The sequence below is a fragment of the Cheilinus undulatus genome, linkage group 4 (genome assembly GCF_018320785.1).
Source record: "Cheilinus undulatus linkage group 4, ASM1832078v1, whole genome shotgun sequence".
NCBI lineage: Eukaryota > Metazoa > Chordata > Actinopteri > Labriformes > Labridae > Cheilinus > Cheilinus undulatus.
The window spans coordinates 38,313,213-38,335,661 of record NC_054868.1 but is presented as its reverse complement, the minus strand read 5'-3'; the positions used below and the strand labels follow the sequence as shown (position 1 = coordinate 38,335,661).

The 22,449-nt window shown below is 39.1% G+C and overlaps 1 protein-coding gene across 7 annotated transcripts in view; it reads left to right on the top strand.

Annotated features, from left to right (window-relative positions):
* The window catches only part of inpp4b (inositol polyphosphate-4-phosphatase type II B), a 257,684-nt gene extending 240,456 nt beyond the window's left edge, over positions 1–17,228 (top strand). For 6 of the 7 annotated variants that reach the window (XM_041784757.1, XM_041784759.1, XM_041784763.1 and 3 more), the window contains 3 exons: positions 37–149; positions 951–1,105; positions 9,276–9,466. In XM_041784757.1, coding sequence (XP_041640691.1) covers positions 37–149; positions 951–1,105; positions 9,276–9,450 — 443 coding nt within the window. In that variant the 3' untranslated portion in view covers positions 9,451–9,466. Of the gene's footprint in view, positions 1–36; positions 150–950; positions 1,106–9,275; positions 9,467–16,480 lie in introns of those variants that run through there. The other variant, XM_041784758.1, reaches the window with a different exon arrangement.
* The last annotated feature ends 5,221 nt before the right edge of the window (positions 17,229–22,449 follow it).

Sequence of the window (22,449 nt, the reverse complement as noted above, 5' to 3'; positions counted from 1 at the left end):
TCAACAACTTACCGGCATTGTGTTTTCTGTGAACAGGTCTACCGTGTTTTCAGACACAGTCTGACATAAAGGAATTACTTGAAACCCTGGGCCAGAATGTAGTTACAAAGAAGAGGAAGAATGTGGAAATACTGTGGATTGCAGGAGCGGTGAGCAGAGTTTTCTTTCTAACTTTGAATACTTTTTTAACCTTTTTTTTTTTACCTGTCCTAGGCAAGGAAGACAGCTTCTTCTGAACTTTGTTTAGAAACTTTGTATTGCATAAGGGGGGAAAATTTGGTCCCTTAACATACGGATATAGTCTAGTATGACTTAAAGCTATTATTATGCATTTATTGCTGCTATTTATATTTGGCAGTATGGCTGTCCTGCCCCCCACCGTGGAAAGCATCAAGCAGCACATATTCCTTGCGAGCGAGTGCATTTAGCAAATAGGTAGGCTTAGCATCAATCAGATGGCAGTCAGCTGATGAAGGAACCAGAACTATATGTTATAAATCAGAGTATTGAACAGATAACAGTTATCACCTGATGACTGGTAGGAGAAAAGAGAGAGATTATCATCACTCTTCCCATAATCACAGATTTCTCTAATTTTTTTTTTTCTTTAAGGTGTAGCTCTCAATTACTTTTGCAGTTTTTTTCATTGGCAGCAGCCATTATCGCAGTTTCAGATGTACTAGTTTAATCAGCCAAATTATGATGTAATATAAATGTAAAACACTCATAGTAATGCACTATGAGTGTTTTAATTACTTTAAAATATAATAAGATTGATTTGGAGGGCAGGGTTTAGCTCATGAGTGATAGGCAGGGGAACACTGCAGGTCTGCATGGAGTTTGGCCCTTTACAATCCCCCTGATAAACAGGACTACTTACAAAATGCACCCACAGAAAGGAAAAGTTGCATGTACACATTGTTTTTTTTTTTTCCTCCACTTGCCACCAGATCTGCCGAAGGTTAAATGGCATCAGGTTCACCAGCTGTAAAAGTGCCAAAGACCGGACATCCATGTCTGTCACATTAGAGCAGTGTGCTCTCCTACGTGATGAACACCAGCTCAGCAAGGATTTCTTCGTCCGTGCTCTTGACTGTATGCGAAGGTAAGACGGTGTTTGAAAATAAGTCTAAACAAAGATGGGTGCAAGTTATTATTCTACAAAAATCCTGCACATGCTTCCTTGATCACTCTCATACCAATCATATAAAGACTGCTTCTACATTGGTTCAGTATGCATCCATGCAGATGGTTTCGGTTTTATTGAGATCAGAAGATAAATCAGGTCATTGAGTGATGGTGATATTGGCAATTCAATGCCCCGCTCTAGTCTTCAGGTCTGAGTGTATTCAGGAAGGGTCCACAGCCCCAAACCGCTCCTGAGGAGGTGCTTTCCTCATGTGAGTGTCAGTGAGTTAGATTAGATGACGATAGGCTAGCAGCTTTAATAAATGCCTTTGAGAAGTGAACTTAAATCCTTAAACATTTACCCAAAATCATCTAAGAGAGTCCTGATACATTCCTATGCAAAGTTGCTGTGAACATTGGAAACCACTGAAACTCCAGCTGAGGTTATTCCATTTATTCTGAACTGTTTCGGTAGAGCTGCTTTCAGAAAAGAGATAGTTTTTTATTGAAGTGTTTCACATTCGCCTTGATGGATTTGTCTTTGTGGAGAAAAGAAACTGTATGTCTCAGTTCCTTTATATTGTACTCCCTAAAAATGTTTCCTGTGGAGGTTTATCAAAGTTATGAGATCATAAAAGTGAAACTGTCAGCATGGCTGGATAATATTGAAACCAGAGTTATTCTCACTGGCAACGTGAGCCTTCTTAGCTTGTTTGCAGCGACGTGGTCTAGACAGGTGGCAGGAAGTGAAAACACTGTTCTACAGACTGATATTGTACGTTTCTAGAAATACTGTCACTCTGGCCTTTATTTCTGTACAATTTATATCCTCCTGAGACCCTGAGAATACATATGAGAGCATGGTTACATTTTTGCTTTCCTAGAACATTGTAATTTTTAAAGTATAGTAGTTGTCCAGCAAAACAACAAAAGCAAAGGCAGTTTGCTTGTCACCCTGAAATATTTTCCAAGGTTTTCCTAATTTTTTTTTTTTTTTTTTTTTTGATAGTGAGCTTTGAAATGTTTAGTTACTTTCACTGGAATTTAGGGGATTTATATGTAAACCTTCGGGAAATTTTATTATGAAATTTGGGTGGGGGATTTCCCTTGAAATGTTCCTAAATTATCAGGGAAGTTTGTAGGGAATTTATTTGGATGTTTGGGGGAAATTGTCTGGAAATTTTCCATATTTCCCATGTTATTCAAGCAGAATTTATTAGTAAATTTTGGGGGATTTGATTTCAAATTTTGGTGGGTATTTGGTTTGAAATGTTGAGAAATTTGGCTGAGATTTTCATGGAATTTTTTGTGAAATATTTATGTATATCTTTAGGCATTTTGAGAAAATTTAAGGAAAGAAAATTGAGGAATATTTGAGGACATTTTGGTGTATTTTTAAGGGATTATAGGAATAAACAGAATTTTTTAATAAATACTAGAAATTCTAGGCATTAAAGGGGATTTCTTTTTTGTGATTTGGAACTCTAATGATTTTAAAGGGATTTTTCCAAGACCTCCAGAACTTTCAGTAGAAATTTAGTTCATAATTGGCCTTAAAAAGATCTTGTGGTCCATCATAAGAAAAGTGACGGCATCAAACATCTCTTAATGACAAACACTGTTTCTTACTGACTGAAATTTCCCTTTCTAACAATCCAAACCACACTGAAAATGTATTAATGTGTTGTGTTGTGCAGTAAGATAAGCCTGTTGTCCACATATGCAGACATAATTTCTGTGAAAACTACTTCCTGTTTAAAGCCAACTCTTAGGTTTTATACTTCTCGGGTCAAACTGATCCCAAATAAGTGGGAGAAACTAAAAATCCATTCTAAACCAAACTCGGGTCTCAGGAGGAAGTATAAAGTTAGTATTGTAGCTGTAACTTTCACTCAAGCATTGTCTCAGCTCCCTGTTGCAGACTTTAGCCTGACATTTTTAACCCATGTCTTCGGCTGTTTCTCCATTAGCTCTTCAAACTTTTTGCCTTCATGTGTCGCCACTCTCAGGACACAAAATTTGCTTTTTTCTGATTGAACTGGCTGGCACAAAACTTGACATTTTGATAGCACTTCACAATGCAGAAATCACTTCCTGCCCCCCATCTAGAGCTCTGTGGGTGACTTGATGTCATCTGAATGCAACCTGCTGCAGATTTGGTATCTGCATTCTCATTTAAAGCAAATGATCATAGAAATATGGGTAAAGTAATAACCTGCACCTGCACCACCTCTGCAAGTAAAAGTTGACTCTCATGGCACACATAAAAATATTTTGTCTGCACCTCTCCCTCCAGTTTATCACTCTTTGATGTGACAGTATAAGCATCATCATGTGCTCCTCTCACCATCAGCACCTTCCCTCACACATTCAAAGGCAGTCATGCATGTTCCTCTGAGCGCTGCAGGGACCCTGCTGCCTTTAATGTGTGTTGGCCAGCAGGGTAAACATCTACATCTGCATCTGCCCCATCCTGAGAAACCCTAGTTTTAAGAATTTTTTTAAGGCTGCACTCTACCATGTAGTGCACATCTGAAGCACCTGAGGTAATATCCTGATAGCAGCTGCTTTATAAGTGTGAGAAAAGGCCATACATGATCATAGTAATGAATAACAGGACAGTCCCTTAACTCTTTGTGTTATTCATAAAACTCAATTCCAGTATCAGTGACATAGGGTAACAAATGCGTGTCATGTATTCAACTTAAACACCCGATTACACCATCTTGAAACAAAAAGCAATAAAACCAAATTATCTTTGTCACACAGATCTTCAGCGAACTTCAAGCAACCACTACAGTAAAACTATTTATGTTTGGATTTGTATTGTTTACCGAGTAAATTACCGCTGGCAAGCTACCTAGGTGTGTGTGAACCTAAAACAGAATTTAATAAGGCAATTACAATATTTAATCTTTCTACTAAGTCATGTATAACTGCCTCTTATCTTCCTCATGCCTGAAAAGTTTGCCATACAGCTCTGGTTTGAAAAGGTTGAAAATAATGTTCCAGTAGGTGGCTGTTTTAAATACTGGTAAATATGATTCAGCACTTCTGTTGTTTTTCATTCTCAGAGCCTTACAGTAAAAGTTTTGTGGAAATAAAAAAGCTCTGGATGATCTCTTTGTTATATTTTAAGTCAAGATCTTTAAAAAATGTAGTGGAAAAAAAAATCTAATCTTCTCTTTTAAAGGGATACTTCAACATTTTGGCAAATTCACCCATTGCCATAATCCCTATAGTCTAATGAGTAGGTTCATTCCCTTTAGTTGTCGGTGCAAGCTGTTTTTAGATCAGCAGAGCTGAGATGCGAGCTGCTCAGCTAACGCTACAGAGACATATGGTATTTCCGGCTTTCCTTCATCAAACTCATCAAATACACAATCCAACAACTCCAAAACGCTTTCGTGGACAAGTTGTGACCTGCACATTCATCACGCTATGAAATAATTACGTATAATTATGTAACATTACGACACATGAAGCAAATACTCGGAAATACTTTCTTGAGTAAACCACTGGGCGGAGTGACAGGCAGTGCCGTAGTTACTTGGTTTCACCTGGAGTATCATCAGCTGGTTGTTTTGTTCAAGTTTTGTCGACGGAGGTACCTGCACTAAACATGCACTTTTGAAATCACTCCGCCCAGCAGCCATGTCTGGAGTGTAGTTCCGGCTTTGCATTTGCCTCTAAAACAACTCCGTCTCGTAATGTTCCATGATTATTTCATAGCGTGGTGAATGTGCAGGTCACAACTTGTCCATGAGAGCGTTTTGGAGTTGTTGGATTGTGTATTTGATGAGTTTGATGAGGGAAAGCTGGAAATACCATATGTCTCTGTAGCGTTAGCTGAGCAGCTCGCATCTCAGCCCTGCCGATCTAAAAACAGCTTGCACCAACACCGTAAGGTAACGCACCTATTACTAAGACTACAGGGATTATGGCAATGGGCAAATTTGCCAAAATGTTGAAGTATCCCTTTAAAAGAGAACATAAGATTTTTGATAATACAGGGCACATAAATATTTGCAGGGATACCTCCAGGTAAAATAAAGATATGCTATTTAATGGTGTCTTCTTTGACACACACACCCAGATTAGTGACTACAGCTGATTTATTTCTGTGAAGACTGTAAACAGCTCTGTTGTGGTGTAAATTAACGAGGGCTGTGGGTCTGATTAAACTTCAGTTGTCAGAAGATCAGTTGGTCTTTTAGAAGAAGAATTCAACTTTCATTTAGAGTTGAACTGAGGTGAAGATGAAAGGAGCAGCAATTAAGGGAAGCTGGAAAAGGAAAGAAGGGAAACCTTTTAGCAGAGATCAGCAGACATGAACACGAGCCTGCTGATTTTTATTAAGCTCCAGCATTTTTATTTTACAAACCCCAAAGACTATCTGCAAGATATTTTACTGGCAATTAAATCAAAGCATGACTTTTTTAAAAGTTTAATGTAGATCTGTATGGTTCAACACTAATATGAGTGCTTACAGTAAAATAGAGATTAAGATTTGCCAGTTGGCTGTGTCGGGTCACACTAACCCAGCAGGTCACACCATAGCATTCTAGGCCCCTGTCCATGGAGAGTGGTAGTGGTGGCATCCTTTGTTTCAGTATTACTAATTAGTGCTAGGTTGCAAAGTTAACTTCTACTTTCCTTGGTAGTATCCACAAGGTCATTTTTAAATAACTTTGTGCACTGCACATTCCTTATTCAAGAAAATATCACAAAGAAAACATTAAAACAATGTAAGTAAAGGTGATAAGCAGGCTAAATGGTTAAATTCTAATTTCTTGTTAGTCTGCACCAGTAGTTGGTTGAAGTAATTAATATATAGTATTTCTGCCTTTTATTGATAGGGCAGTTGAAGAGAGATGGGAAATATGGACAGAGAGTGGGGGAAGGCATGCACCAAACAGGCACCAAGACTGGGAATCAGTCCTGGGGCCAGTGGATTGAGGACTCTAGCCTCAGCATATGGACGCTTGCTCTGCCAACTGAGCTAGACTGGCACCCTCACAATGCTTTTAAGCCAGGATGTAAACAATGATGAGCTAAAAGCACTGATAGCATCTCTTAGAAGCAGCATGGTTAGCACTATTTTGATCTAGAAAACTGAGATTAAGTAGTTCATGGGCTGTGTCAGTGTATACACACCAAAGCACTAAATGTGAGCATTAGCCTGTAAATCAATCAAGAACTTTATTTATCCCCAATGGGGGCAATTCTGTGTGCAAAATATAGGGAGCACAAGAAACACACAAGACACATACAGCACGTAAGAGTACATAAAAACATGTAAGAGCACAATTTCACACATTTAAGCACAAACTCAAAACCCAACAAGGAAATTCATTAATTACTAAAACACACTGGGTTATCACAAAGTACAAAAGTGCAAAAAAAAATAGAAAAGAGAGAAGGCTGGCAGTACTAGCACTTTTAAGATAAGCTAGGTTATATGAGCACACTTCACAGTATTTACCAACTGCCCTGGTGATGCTGTCTTAGATAGTGCTAATTTTAGACTAGATTACTAAGCACTGTTATATTGTGTGTTTAATCAGACATGACATTATTCTAAAACAGTCTGGCTGCAGACCCCTCTCTCAGACATTCAACCTGCAGACCACTGCTGTCAGACACCGCCACTATTGGGATAGAAATACATGCAAAAACGTTAAAAATGAAGTCTGATTAAACTTCCAGAAAAAAAATGTGTTCTCCATGTGAAATGATGCTTTCTCTGAGAGGTTTAAGTGAAGAGAGGACTTGTATCATTCTGAGGTAGTTTAATACAAGAAGTTTCTCCTAACCTAAAACATTTCTAACATCTGGCTAACATTAACATTGAATTACTTAAGTTGGCAGCAAGTTTACTGGTCCAGGCAGTCTGGAGCCAAGGTGAAACTCATGACAAAAGAATGCATACATGGCGAGTAAACATTTGAGGGTTCTTCTGGAGGTTTACTTTATATACGGGCTTTATCTAAAGTTCGTAAAAATACAACCTAACACCATGGAAACACTCCAACAGAGCACTCATAGCTCAAGTTAAAGCTAAGGAAGCTACATTGGCTACAACAGCTTGTGCTATGCTTGCTAAAGCTAACGTAGCATAAGCTAATGTGGCGACATAGCTAATGAAGAGATGTAGACTGCATAGCAACACTAACAGTGAGTCCCAAACCGCATACTTCTGTACTAAGGACAGAAGTATAAAGGGTATGAATGTGACGTCACAGCATTATTTCGAAAAACTACATCTTGACTATTTTCTCCACAGTAAGCTCAGACCCTCAGCTGATGAAATATGTTAATTGAGATGTTTGAAGTTGTAACGGTATGTCAATAAAGACACATGATGATGCTAGACTCTTGCAGCAGCTAGGCCTAGCCTACAACAATCATTCAGCTAGTGATAAATGTGATCTGAACTCCACTCCAATCTCCTTTCTCTTACTTGAAAGAAAAATAAAGACCTTGAATTTATGCAGATATTATTTTGTTTCCCCCATTTTCATAAGTTTCCAATTAGGTAGCATGCTGTACTGTTAGCATGCTAGTGCGCTAGCTAGCATTAGCATACACTAGCTAGCTAAAGTGTTATTAGTGATGGCAGCAGATATCAACTGAGAAAAAGCCATTTGAGACAAATTAAGTTAATTTTCTTTATGAGAATAATGTTAACATAAAATACAAGTTACACGGATCTCAGTGAGTGAAACTAGCTGTCAAATTTAAATTAAAATTGCCTATTTATAACTTACCGTTGAAAAAGAAGTAGAAGAAGAAAACAGGTGGTTAAATCGTTGTCTCTTCTTGTTAATGTTAAACAGCAGTGTAAAAATAAAGACAATAGTAACCCGCTGTGATTTAGTGTGCTGCACTGCATTTAACTGCACTGTATTACAGAAGCAAGCCCCCTCCTAAGGGGGGATAATCTGGAGAGCTGTCTGCAGCCCAGCCAAGTCAAATTAGGGCCTACTGAAAGCGAAGTCATGCTTCATTGTAAAGTAACATTTGATAAAATTATTTTATTCTTAACTCAAATAATAATTGCTCTTACCAAATGAAAAATGTTTTTTATTTATTCATGCAGTAATACAAATACAGCCTTTATGAAAATGCAATAAACAATTACGTAGTAAATGTCAGACTTCATAGCTAGACCACAATGTACACAAATGTCAGAATGCCAGAAAAAACAGAGAAACTTTTTATAAGAAAAATAGTAAGCAATGATATAGCTAATTGTGAAAAAAAGGTTATACTCTAGTCAGAGAGGAGTGGCATGGGCAAAAAAGGGGAAGAAGTAAGGCAGAAGGCTGCAAAAGTGGATAAAAGGAATAAAAATGGAAGGAAAGTGGCAAAAAATGGGCAAAGAGTGGAAAAAGGGGATAAAAGTGCCAAGAAGAAAGTGTCAAAACAGGCAAAATAGTAGCAAAAATGGCTGAAAAATGGCAAAAATGTGATTGCTGTAAATGACAGTGGTTACGAAGTACAGCAGTATTTTAACAGCTGTAATTTACTGACTGATTCTGATGCTGTTAGTCCAGCCATCAGGTATGTCGTGTTTGCTGAAGCTGAAGCCCCAGCTATGTGCTTATTTGTCTAGTCTGCTTTACCTTATCAGCATTAAGGTACAAGATAAGAAAATATCTTGCCTCTCAAACAGATATCTGTCCTTTGAAATTGTTTTAAGCTTCATCAGCAGTGTGTCGATTGTCAGTACCTCAAAGCAAACCTAAAAACAAGTTTCACATTCCACAAGGAAACCTGTTAAACCACCTCTGTAAACGTGATCCTTCCGCTCTAGACTTCACAGATTGCATCTCACCTGGATCAGATACAAAGGAAACTCCTTTTTTATTACACCTTTCATGCATGCTTCCTCTCTGCATCCTCTGCCATCTCAGTTTTCCGTGAGCTTGTTTCTCACATCTCTGCTCCATGTGTCTTTTCTCGGCTAAGTGTGTACTAATGCTCTCAGTCTAAGTGGTTCTTATGGTAGCAGCCAGTAGTGGCTCCCATGCAATTAATCCATGCCTAAAGTCCCACTTAGACAGCATCTGGACTGTACTAACACGGCTGTGTTTTGATCTGTCTCTGTCCGTTCTCTTTCACTACGGCGGGCGCCCCTGCAGTCGGCTGACCCAGGGAGACATTGGGCAGTGGGAGGACCCTGAGGCTGGCGCCGTGACAGAGAACAAACCAGCGTCACGACACTTTTACCCCATTGCCCTGCTGCTTGTTAGCTCCCACTTACTGGTTGTGTGGCTCATTTTAAGTCTTGTTTTTCTGCTTGCAAAATATCAATAAATTGCTGTCAATGCCATCTCTACTCACTCCTTTTTTCCTGTTTGCTGATGATTCTTTCATGAGTGTGGGATTTGATTGGCTTTTTCCAATAAGGTTAATACACACTACTGAGCTCACCCTGTATGCTTTAATGATTAAACAGCCATTGAATTGATCTAATTGATCCCAGTTGGGCTATAATTTTCTTTTCTACAAACCCTTTCGCTCCTTTAATTCAACAGGAATTGCATTTATTTATTTAAGTCAGTCACATAAACTGCATATACAAAATACACATGATTTAAAATGACAATGATATTTTCATATAGGGTTTCATAGTAAGCTTGCAGGTGATCACTGCGAATTTACAAAACTATAGAGACATCTATATCTAGAGATGTTTATTCTTCATTAAAAGTCCCCCATGAAGCACTGTAGTTTGCTGATTGGTCTTTAATAGTTTTTGACAACAGCTGAGCTCTTCAAGAAAGATTTAAGAATACAGACATAGTCGTCAGATCCACAGTACACATCTGGATTAGACGTCAGGCTCTGTATTACCATTTTTAAAATGGATGTGTTGCTGAAGTAAATAAAGCCTAGTCATGATTTCTAAATGCAAGCTAGCCTGCAAATATTTCATGCTATAGTACCCCTGTTATTCCTACAGTAGCTAATGTAAGGCAGCTAAGAAGAAGCAAAGAGCTCCTCTATTACCTTAACAAAAATTCTAATTTCAACAACTCTGAGACCTAATTATGTCTGTAATTTCCGTTATACTGATGCAGCTGTTTTCTTGTGTGTCTTTAACTCTTACTAGCTTTTTTGAAATAGCAAATAATAAATTACAGGTTTTATTCTCAGACCCTACAAGATGAAGATGACCCCCCATTTTGACACCTAAGCAATTTGAGACTGGGTGCAGGGAGGCTGCATAATGACTTTTATTTCGGGGTACATGTTAACAAGTCAGGACTTTCAGACTGCCTGCTAAGCAGGATGTGCTTGTCTCAAGTACAGAGAATCTGCAATGCAAAATCTGTGTAGTCAAATTAACACTGTCAGAGTTGATACTGAAACTTTTATGTTGTGCTCACACCAGACACAAACTATCACCTGTTTGCACATCTGAACATGCGAATTAAACTCACTAATCCTTTTTTTTTTTAATTAGTGTGATTAACTTGCTTCACTTGCGTGTCAAATCGCGTTAACCCCAGTGCCCAGAAGGAGCAAGAGGGGATGGGTTTTCCTTTTCCATATCCAGCATTTCAGTCAGTTGTCAACAAGCATAGCTGAGCTAAACTACATTGAAAAGATTGTTGCTCTGTATCTGTCATTGAGTGACCAAATCTGCTAACTTTGTAGAAGTTTGGTTGAAATCAATTTATCAGGCAATCTGACCTCCTCACTCATTTCCTCCAAGCAAGCTCCTTTTTATTCCTGTAGCCACAGACTCCACAAGTACAAGTGGGAATAAGCGAATCAGGTCAACTGCATGTTAAATGTAGTGCAAATTAACCTCATTTGCACAAATTAGTCACTCGATTTGAGCTGCCATTTGCATCATTCGCGCCGCCCGAGGGGAACTCACATCTTTACGTTGACTTATATTTAATTAACTTGGGCAAATAATTTTACTCAGGTCTGGTGTGAAGACAACATTACAGTGTCTATGAGTCCACACCACAGGGTGTTTATTTGACTCTTTGGAGAGTTGGTGACTAGAACTCGTGTCATTATTGACTCTTTTTGGAGTTAAATAGACTCTCACCAACACTAACTACTGGTACTTCAGCTCAACACTTGTCTGTTAGTGTTAGAAATGTACGCTCAGAGAGTAGCATTTTTAAACTATTAATGTGTTATCCACATATTAACACTGTAATGGGTTAATGTTTATGGAAATAATACTTTAAAAGGTTGGAAATATTGCTGAACTTAAAATTTTGGGTGTAAATTTGAAGTTTTTACAGTTTTAATTATTGACACATTGCAACACACTTTCTTAATAAAGACTGACACGTGGCACAGTCCACCGTTTTCAAGTTAAGATGGAGCAAATAGACAATTACAGAGTTGGGAAAGACAAAATTGTGAGAATTAGCCTTTCACCCTTTCTTTTACACCACCTCTTGCCACAGGTGGGAACTCGGTGGATAACTTCACTCATGGTGCAGAAGTATTTAGCATCAAAAACAACAATCCACCAGAAGCAAGAGCAAAAGAATCCCAGCAGTGATCACTGTAAAACAGGCAACATCTAAACACTCTACCCAAGGGAATTGTGGGAAAACCCTTCCCCTAATTTTTGAAATGGCAGTGGGAGGAGCTTAGATCAGTTTACCGTTAATAGAGCTGAACAAACACTGGTGGATCAGCACTGTTAAGTAACACCATCACCATTTCACTTAGAATGGAGCTTACATTTATGTTTGGGAGTTAAGATTAACCATTTATCACTGAGATTTCAACACTTCAGTTTTTGTTGTGTAGAGAAGAGAAGGCTCACCTCCCTTTACTGCGAGCCATGCACATATAAAGTGATAAATAGAGAGCCATGTCTACCTTGTTTCCACTCTCCCCCTCATTTGAATGCTTTCTTCCACTGCAGCTATTTGTACCTGCAGAATCCTGTCCTTACACTGACTTATGCCTTCCATACACTAGAAGACTCCCATACACTGCAAGACTACAACTAGTTTTCTTATATAGCTGTTTCCAATCATGCACTGGGTGGAACTATATGTCTACAACATTTCAACGGAAAACAGAAAAGAGAAAAGAAACTGGTGGAGTTGTGGAGAGAGCAGGACTGCCTTTATGTCCTCTGTTTTGTGCCATGACAGATTGAGGAAAAGGTGGACAGAAATTGCTGCAGCCCTCAGAATCCAGAGAATAATGATTGAGCATGTATCCCTAGTAAGAACAAGGAGGTCCCAAGTGAGCATGATGAAGCTAGCTATAGCATTCTCACTGAGAGTTTTGAAGGTGCCATGGTATGAAGGCGTCCTTGCTCCCTCCACAGATCCACCAGTTTCTCTTCCTTTTCTACAGCTGTGAAGAACATTCCTTCACCTCCCTGCCATAATACCCCATTTGCAGATCAACATTTGGTGCTAGGGAGACTGCTCCTACTGGTCCTCAACAACAGTCATGTAATTGCTCTACACAATCTGCACACAAAATGCAAGACAAGGGGTGTCCAAATTATGGCAAGGGGGCAAATGGGGCATGCGAACCTGAGGCAGGGAGGGATGCAGCAATAAACCCAGAGAAGGGAGAGAGAAGGCATCAGTGACAACACATGACATTTACCATGTCAGACAAAGCATAGAGGGAAGTTAGGGCTGAGGAGGGTTGCAAAAAGCAGCTTGCAGAGGGAGCAGCAAAGCCTAGCCAGGCTTGCTCAAATATGGTAGCATAAGTTAAATTAGCCAATAGCGTGCTTAGAGCAAATCAGATGGCTGTCAGCTGAGCTAACATTATACGCTAACTTACTATAAATTAAAAGCACTTTCTAGATTCATTAGTCACCTGTCATGTCTGGAAACTTAACCCTCTGGCTCTGGTCCCAAACCACATTATGATTTCACTTCAAACGTAAATATGATCTTTGATACGTGACTGAAGCATCAGCAGACATGGGTTAAATGTAGTGTCAAGGTCCTTGAAGTTCATAAAACCTAAGGATTCTGTCAGATCATGCAGAAGTGCTTCATGGAAATTCATTCAAGCATTATATTTTACTGTGTTTTACCATGCTAACAGTTTTTCTCAATTTTTTCTCAAGATCTAAAGTCATTTATCACATCTGTGGATATCAGCATACAGCAGATGTTCTTAAATCCACAGCAGAGAACAACAATGAGAAAGTTTTGGGCAATTTTCCGTAATTGTCTTCCCTCTTTTGGTGCATTTTCCATGGCAGCATTACAGCACCACTTGCAGGTGCTTGCATCTATACTACAGCGTTTTTTGTCATTTTCAGTGGTTCTTTGCTTATGCAGACATTTCCTGAAACGATCCTGTGTTTACGGAAAACTTTTTCAAAATGAAACAGTAACATATCATTTTCCTCCCCGCATGGACAAGGCCTAAAGATACATCCAACCATATCACTACTCCAGCAGCAGCCATTTATATCCCCTCGTTCCAAAGTAATTCATTAGAGCAAGACCTCGCAAACTTTTCATTCAGTGACCCTCAAAATAAAGGTGGCAGAGATAGAGACAGAGGCATTCTTTGTTTTTTGGAAACATTTGGGGTCTGGCCCTCACATTTAGAAAAACTGTGAGTAGAGTACTCAGATTACTTTTTTGATTGAACAAGTAACACAACATGTTAGTTTTATACCACCCAACACTGTGCATACCAGCATACAACACAACTAATCCCTACCCTTAACTATTGCAAACACATGCAAAAGTGAGATAAAACACCTTTACATCATGAAAAGCTGTCAGTGTTGTTCGTTACCTTTGATTTGATAAAGAAATGTGGTTCATTTCTGATCAAACTGCCACTACAGTTTGGGACTGTCTCTCTTGGCTACTGGTGTTTTGAGGCATAGTTAGCCAAACATTCACACCCACGTGTGTCTGGAGTTTCCGCAGTGCTCATCATAAACTACACATCAGCCTTATAAAACCTGGTTATACAGCCTCTATTTCATCATCCATGAGCAAAACAGCAGTCACATCCCTAACAGGACTGTTGAGTTGAGAGAGAAAACACGAGCTTGGCAACAGGGAAGTAGACCAGTGTTAGGACTGGTCCAACTGGAACTTTGACAGGCAACTCTCCAGTGCCCAAACCAAGTCTTTCCAGACTGAGCTGCTGCTAAGCTCTGAACACTTTCCCTCACATAGCCTCTGAAACAAAAATAATAACAGAAAATAAATGGAAATGGCTTATCCTGGCTCATTATGAGATCTGCTCTTCCAGAGAGTGGGGAACCTATTTTTAACATAAAGAGGCCTTTAGGGAAACTGTATGAAAGCAAATAAAACAAAGACTCGAGAGTATTCATGAAAGAAGGCTATTTATTAAGCAGTGGTGTGAATGTTGGACGCTGATAATATCAAGCTGCAGTGATGTTTTAGCTTGTTTGAAGAACCAGCAGGAGGAGGAGGATGGACACTAAAGAAGCTGAATCCAAATGTACCAACCCTTCAGCTGGACTCCAGACATGAGTACAAGACATGTTCACTATCATCAAGTCAGTCTGGGATGGTGTAGCTCTTCAAAGACACCAAAACTGGGCCTTTTTGGTGCATCCAGTGTAGTCTGAAGCTAACCGTAAAGACTTCAGCTTCCTTTTCAAAGCCTTTGCTGAGACCGGTCTAGGTGCTGTTATTTTCCTTTTCCAAGATTTATTTTCAGGCTGTTTTGTCTTTAATTAGAGGTTGGATTGAAGATTAAAGAGACGATGGTGCAGAAAATTGGTGAGAGGGAGAGGGAATGATGTGCCAAAGGGACCCCTGGTTGGGCATGAAACCGGGATGCTTGCATGGGAGACTGGCCTCTCTAATGCTAGCCATCGTTGGCACTTAAGTGCAGATAGTTGGATGCAGATGCAGATGTCCGATTATACAAAATGCAGAACAAAACTTCATGGGATGATGTTCCTTACTGAAAACAGAGGGATGCATTAAGGGCGGGTTGCCTTGGTATATCTAAAGCCACTCAAGTGAATTTTCCAGCCATTTTTTCTGCAGACACAGCAGAGACATCCACTCCAGACTGTAAATGCATCAATTTAGGTGTCACATCTCATGTTAGAAATAAATCTTTTTATGTAATTTACCAGTGTTAATTCAGCTCCCAAAGTGTTAAATTTAACACTATTTCAGAGTTTATATAGCTCTCACCTGACAGTCTGACATTGTGTTATTTCCTTCCATTCCACGTGTAAATCTGAAAACCTACATTTTAATTATTGGCACATTGCATTGTTCTTTTCATGCTTTAATGGGATTGAAACTTGATGGTGACAAGCACTGCATCCTGCACTGCATCCTTTGTTAGGACCTACAGTGCTTAACACATTTATTAGACCACCCTAACCCTAACCCTAACCAAAGTAAGGTTTATGCCACAGCTGCCCTAAAGTAACAGCATGGGTAATTACCCACATCATTTTTTATGTTTCTACAATGGTTAATACACCAATATGTAGAAGCTCTTTAACTGAAATGATATTTTAAATGCTAAAATATAATTATTATTGTTATCCATGAATTTTCAAATTTACTGATTTATACAAAAAACTGAAAAAATAGTAAAGCACATTATTATTTCGTGATTAATTAGTTCAAGTTATAAATATTTACTTGCATTCCTGAACAGAAAAATGAGTTTTAGTGGTTGGATGTTATGTTTGATTAATTTCTGACTTCTCAGAGAAGCCCAGCGAGCCGATTCAAATTTGGGTGAATTCAGTATGAAATTCCTCATTCCTGTTCAAAATTGTAAAACTTGGAGAGCTCACTGAAAATGAAAGAGTCCGCATTAAAGCATTTCATGATGCTGGATGGGCTCTGAGACAAATATGACAGGTGGTCTAATGAACTTGTTACGGTGCAGACATGTTAAGTTGTCACTGTACAAAATGCAACATCTACAAACATCAAAATACATCTAAACACTGCCAAAGGGCATGATGGGAAACTTCAACCCCAGATTTGAAATGGCTGTAGGGGTAGCGTAAATCATTTGACTCTCTATGGAGCTGGACTAACACTGAATGGATCAACACTCACTGTCTGCAAGAAGAGATGAGGTCAGAGCCTAGACATATACAGTAAGATCTACCAGTGTAATAAACATTTAAACAGTTGACTGAAGTGCTTGAATGAAACAGATTGATTAAAACACAAGTCAGTATTTTGGGTAGTCATGTTGTTTTAAACTTCTTTGTGTTTTGTGCCAAACACCTCATTTAAAGTTTGTTTTTATCATTACAAATTTTTGAGACTCATTCATATTTACTTTTAATGATCCCCTTTTTTTCTTTCACTCCTGCTCACCCTCTTCATTTGATCACCAGAGAAGGATGCCGCATTGAGAACGTTCAAAAGAATATTAGATGCAGGAAATATGCCTTCAACATGTTGCAGTTGATGGCCTTTCCAAAGTGCTACCGACCACCGGAGGGGACGTACGGGAAAGTGGACACTTAAAGATGTGAGCATGGTGCTGTACAACCTGTCAGTGTTTCTATCATAAGAAGTAAATTCGTCATCAAATGTTGCTGGACGTTTTACTCTGCTGTTCATTTATAATATTTTTATTGTATAAAGGTTGTTAAATCCCATGCTGGATTCACCAAAATATGTTACTTGTAAATTAAATGCACTTTCTATTTTAGCTGTGTTTACTCTGACGGTCTGCAGCTCTATAAACTATACCTGCATTGTTTTAGACATATTTGGACCCAGCTGTCATCTATGATCAAGGGTGATATCCTATCAATGTTTAAAAGCATGCTCTGCATCTTGATTCCCTTTAATAACTTTTCCCATTCTAAATAAAGCAGCACTCCATCTTTTTCCACATTATTGTAACAGCTGGAGGTACAGGCCAGTGGAAGTGTGACGTTCACATGGATCTAGAATAGGATGATAATTTTGGACCATCATATTTTAGTACTGTATATGAAATTCCATTATTTATTTTTGTATTATGAAATGAAATTTTATACTCCGAGGGTTGATACCTTGGCTTGAAATGCATGCATTGTTGTGTTATACATCGGCCAAATATTGTGTAGATTGAATTAAACAAAAGACTTTTAATGTGTTTGTGCTTCATTATGATGTGTGTGCTGTTTGTTGTAGGTGTGCACTTTATTGGACACTTAAAGAATTATAATGTAATAAATGTGTGGCTTAAATTATACTCGGACTTGCAAAACATGTCCCTTTTTTTCTGAATAAAATAAAAAAATATTCACGCTTTATTTGATTTCATTTAGCATAGAAAAATATCAACACTATATATGATACACTTACAGCCTGTAATCGTTAAAGCTGGCTCCAAACAGTGTATTTCTTGCTTCTTCATTGTGTCGTCAAAGGAGTGAATTCCAGCAAGGATTCAAGATCTTTGGAAAAAAAAGCAACAAGAAATTTCAGGAGGACCAATTAACCAAACCTGCATGACCAACAGGCAGCATGGCGGCGCAGTGGTTACTGGTGTTGCCTCACAGCAACAAGGTTGCTGGTTCGCTTCCCGGTCAGGGCCGGGGCCCCTCTGTGCATACTCTGGCTTCCTCCCACCACCAAAAACATGCTCATTAGGTTAATTGATCACTCTAAATTGCCCATAGGTGTAAATGTGAGTGTTCCTGGTTGTCTGTCTCTATATGTCAGCCCCTGCAATTGACTGGCGAGTCCAGGGTGTACCCTGCCCAATGACAGCCAGGATAGCCCCCCCCCCCCCCCCAACCTGGAACGGAACAAGGGGCATAGAAAATAGATGCTTGACCATATCTCACTACTCCTTCACCTATCTGCACCGCTTTATTGCTATGAAACAGTTATTATGCTTTAAAAGTGGTGGATATTCAAACAATCACTTATTTCAGGTTACATATTTTTGTTTGACATTACTTTCTCAGTAAAAAAAAAAAAACTCAATAAAAATGTAAAATATCCTTGGGGAAAAAACTTTTCGAGAATGCAGTTGGGAAGAGTGCATCTTGTCATTTAAGGGTATGTATTGTGCTAATATTACACTGGTTTTAGGACACAGATTGTTTGGAACATGAAGGTCCTGGTTAACATTTGCAGTTGTTGGTCAGGAGGTGTGACAGTGTGATGCCAAAAGTGTATCTTTTTGCTCTGTACATTGTCATTCCATCCAGACGTGCAATAAACCCCGGGGATCCTGCCTTGGCTGTTCTTGATCATTCAGTGATGTGCAAGTGTAACAAACAAGTGCCCATTCACAGATTGGAAAAATCACAGACTGCTGGTTTGACACACACAAGAGAGATTGCAAGTTTATTTGAAGCATTCTGCCATTAAAGGATATCATATACAGTATTTTTCAGTACAGTTAAAACACTCTGGACATACTGAGCTAAACATGAATTCGTTCTTTCTGCTCTTTTATGTTTGTTTCACTCCTTGTCCATTCTGAAAGCATTCACAAAGTTATCAAGCCTTGTCTCTACTCCATGTCTTTCTGCAATGACTGCTTTGCCAAATTCTTTCACTGTTTACTCTTCACTTTGGCGACTTTTCATTTGCAACCACTAATCTAAAGGAATTGACAAACCTCAGACCAGCACCTGACTCTACAGCCAACTGCATCTTTTACAGATGCTTACAGGCATGGCTGCAGATTAGGTGGGGTAACAAAGGAGGAGGGGGCCCAGGCTTGCCTTTGTCTGCCTACATATGGCTATGGGCAGTGGTGCAGTACAGGGTATATGCAGGTTTATGGAGAATAGTTTTTATTTTTTAGTTTCCTCAGAGTATACAAACTTCCCCTGACAAGCCCTCCCCAGCTGTGATTTGTCAATAGTTAATGCACGTGGATCAGTAGCATTGGTGCTAGCATCATGGCTAATAGTTACCTCATTTTGGAGTTGAAAAGCTGTTATTGGGTTCTGATGTTGAAATCATTTATTCCTTCCACCCTTTAACCCCTCTTTAAACACTTTTTCTGCCCATTTGTCCCACTTTTCATCAATTCTGCCTATTTTTAACCTTTTTTTTCCTCTTTTACCCATTTTTGCTACCTTTTAACCCGTTTTCTTCACTTTATTCCTGCCCATTTTTTTACAACATTAAACAAATTTTGAGACTTTGAACTCTTTTTTCCACTTTCTAATCCTAATTCACCACTTTTCCTGGCCACTATCGCCACCTTAAAGCCAGTTTGCCACTTTCCAGGCTTTGCAAATCAGTTTTACTACAGATTTTTGCTTCTTTAAACTCATGTTTGCCACTTTCTCACCATTCTTTGCCTGTGTTTACTCATTTTTGTCAATATCAGCCCCTTCTTACTATGTTTTATGCATATTTCTGCCATTTTTAACTGTATTTCACTCTTTATTATGCCAGTTATTGTCACTTAACTCACATTTTGTAACTTTTAAACTCAATTTCCCCACCTTTTTCTGCCACTTCTTAAACTCCTTCTATTACTATTCCTGCATGTTTTGCCACTTTTCAAGCATCTTTGCCACCTTCTTAAAACCTTTCCACAACTTTTTCTACAGGTTTTAGCTACTTTTAACCCATTTTTGCCATGTTCTGCCTATCTTTGCTTCTGTAAGCCAATTCTTGCGACTGTTAACCTCTTTTGATTTCTTTTTATGTCCATTTTTGACAGTTTTAATCTCATTTCACAATTTGTTACACCCATGTTCCCCCTTTTAACCCACTTTTTCCACTTTCTGCCTATATTTTGCCTATGTGAACCCATTTTTGCCAAAATCATCCCCTTTTCGCTATGTTTAATGCACATTTTTGACAGTTTAACTGTGTTTAACTCCTGTTATTTCCACTTTACACATGTATTGTCCCTTACAAACTCCCAGAAAACATCAGGTCTGCTGAGAGTTTAAGTTCTTTTAAATCAAGGTTGAAGACACACCTGTTCACTGCTGCCTTTGACTAAAAAACTTTAGCACTTCTCAAATTTTCTATTTTTGCTCGAACTCTGCACTGTAACTTTTACTTTAATATGTGTGTTTTTATATTTATGGGTTTTTATTTGCTGTTTTTATGACTTTTTACATTTTTCTTTTAAATTGTTTTAAGTTGAGAGCTTGGAGCTCAGATAAGGATCTGGTATTGGCCAGACACATGGAACTGTCTGGGACAGAATCCGGTCTTCGGACCAAGGTTGTTTCTGGCAGCCAGGATAGGTCAGTAACATGAAACTGTCTGGGACAGAATCCGGTCTATGGATCGAGGTTGTTTCTGACAATATGAAAAAAAAAGGGAGGAGCCTGGGTTTTATCTTTTGTGGGTCTTATTTGCTGTTTTTAATCACCTTTTACATGTTTCATTTAAAATGTTTTCATTGTGTTTCTTTTTTCCATTTGTCATTGTATGTTAATGTCCTGTGTGACGCACTTTGAATTGCCTTGTTGCTGAAATGTGCTATACAAATAAACTTGCCTTGCCTTGTCTTATTAACACTTAAACCCTTTTTTCACTTTAAAAAAAAACTCTTTTAATTAAATTTTCTGCAAGTTTTGCCACTTTTAAAGCAATTTTGCACTTTCCACCATGGTCAGGATGTCAGGAAAAGAGAAGGAACTGATGCAAATTTCTAGGGTATGTTCAAACCAACTACTTAACATACTTTCAGCTCCAAAAGGAAGTAAATGTTATCTAGCAGGCTAACACCAACAAACATGCATTGAGATCAGTAAATCACAGGGAGGGCCCTCTCAGGGTTCTCCAGGGGCCCAGCCATTCCTATGGGCAAGCCTGCATACAATTCCAAACCACTTACAGTCTTTCCCTTCTTACTACTGAGATAAGGGTGTGTAGTTTCTATATAGAGACTTCAGCAATATTCATCCTCTCGTTGTAGCATTTGTGATGTAACAGATTCTTGAACAGCCCCGTCTGCATTATTTTAGGAGAGTTTGCCTAAATAAGGGTGAGATTTTCCATCTGTTGCTGACCTGATATCTAAGGCTCAGTCTGACGTCCTCTGTTACTCTCTCAGGGCAGGGGTAAACTTTTTATTCTTTGTTACTCTGCACACACATGGGATGGACATTGAGCTACATTTTGACAAAAATACAGGATTTACAAAGCCTTATACTCAGATTAAGTACAGAAGACTGCTACAAAACAAACAAACAAAAAACATCCTCTGTGTCTCCATTAACAAGAGTGAGCCAAGAGCACTAAACGTTCAGCTTTTTATACTTTAAGGTAGCGTGTGAAGTTTGTGACCTCCAGATGTGTGGTAGAGTATATGGCCTACCCCTCTCTGTTACTACACTGATAATGTGTGAAGAGGTTAGTATCACTAATATGCTATCCTTGGTCAGCTTCAAAGCATCTCTTCAGAAACTCTTTGGTGACTTTGCTGAGACATTGTCCACATCTTATAGAGTCCATGGTGGGTCCCTGTTTCTTACCATGGTGGGGTGGAATGAATGCATCCTCCATGAAAGAGCAATGAGAGAAAAACAACAGCATGCCGACAAAGTCAAGTCAGGTATTGGAGTGTATGCCGATTCAGCACTTGCTGTGTCAACCTTGGTCCTGTACTGCTCTGGCCCCCAGATGGCCATCCTCCAGGCCTGTGCCAGGCCCGTGCCCCACCTCTGTCCAGGTTTCCTCACAGTTAAATCCCTCCAAGACACACGTGGTCGCCCCCAGCATCTGGACCAGCCCACCTGATCTTGGGTACCTAGCGGTGAGCTGGATCAGGCCCAGGTAAGAGCATCAGATGCCCTCAGGTGTCGTTCCCGTTCCAGGCAACTGACCCTTTCCATCCTTGCCCTTCCCCAAGATACCAGAGAGAAATCGTCACAAAGGAGTCCAGTCGGCGCCTCTGTCCATGAGTTAACATCCAGGCCTCACAATAGTGAGACCAGAAGGCCCTAGAACTGCTCAGCGAACCCATCGCCCCATATGCAAGTCCAAGTCCTTGGTTGATCTCAGCTTTGCTGTAAGCAGATCGGTAGGTTATGCTACCAAGGTTTTGACTTTAATCTCCAAGTACCTGGCATTAGAAGTGCCTTAATCCTCTACCCTACAATTCAGCTTTTTCTTGGTGTCTCTTCTTATTTTCTCTCATTTTAACCCTTTTTTACCCAAATTGTAACTTTTCTCAACATTTTGACATTTTCTCAACATTTACCTATTTGTCTCCCAACATTTCGACTTTTTTCTTGACAGGTTGATATTTTCAGTCTTCAGGATTTCATCCTCTTTATCCTTTAACATTTTATCAAGTATATATATTAAAAAACTATCTTTTCCCCTTTAGTTTTATCATTTCATTCCTGACATTAAAGCTCTTCCAAAGTTT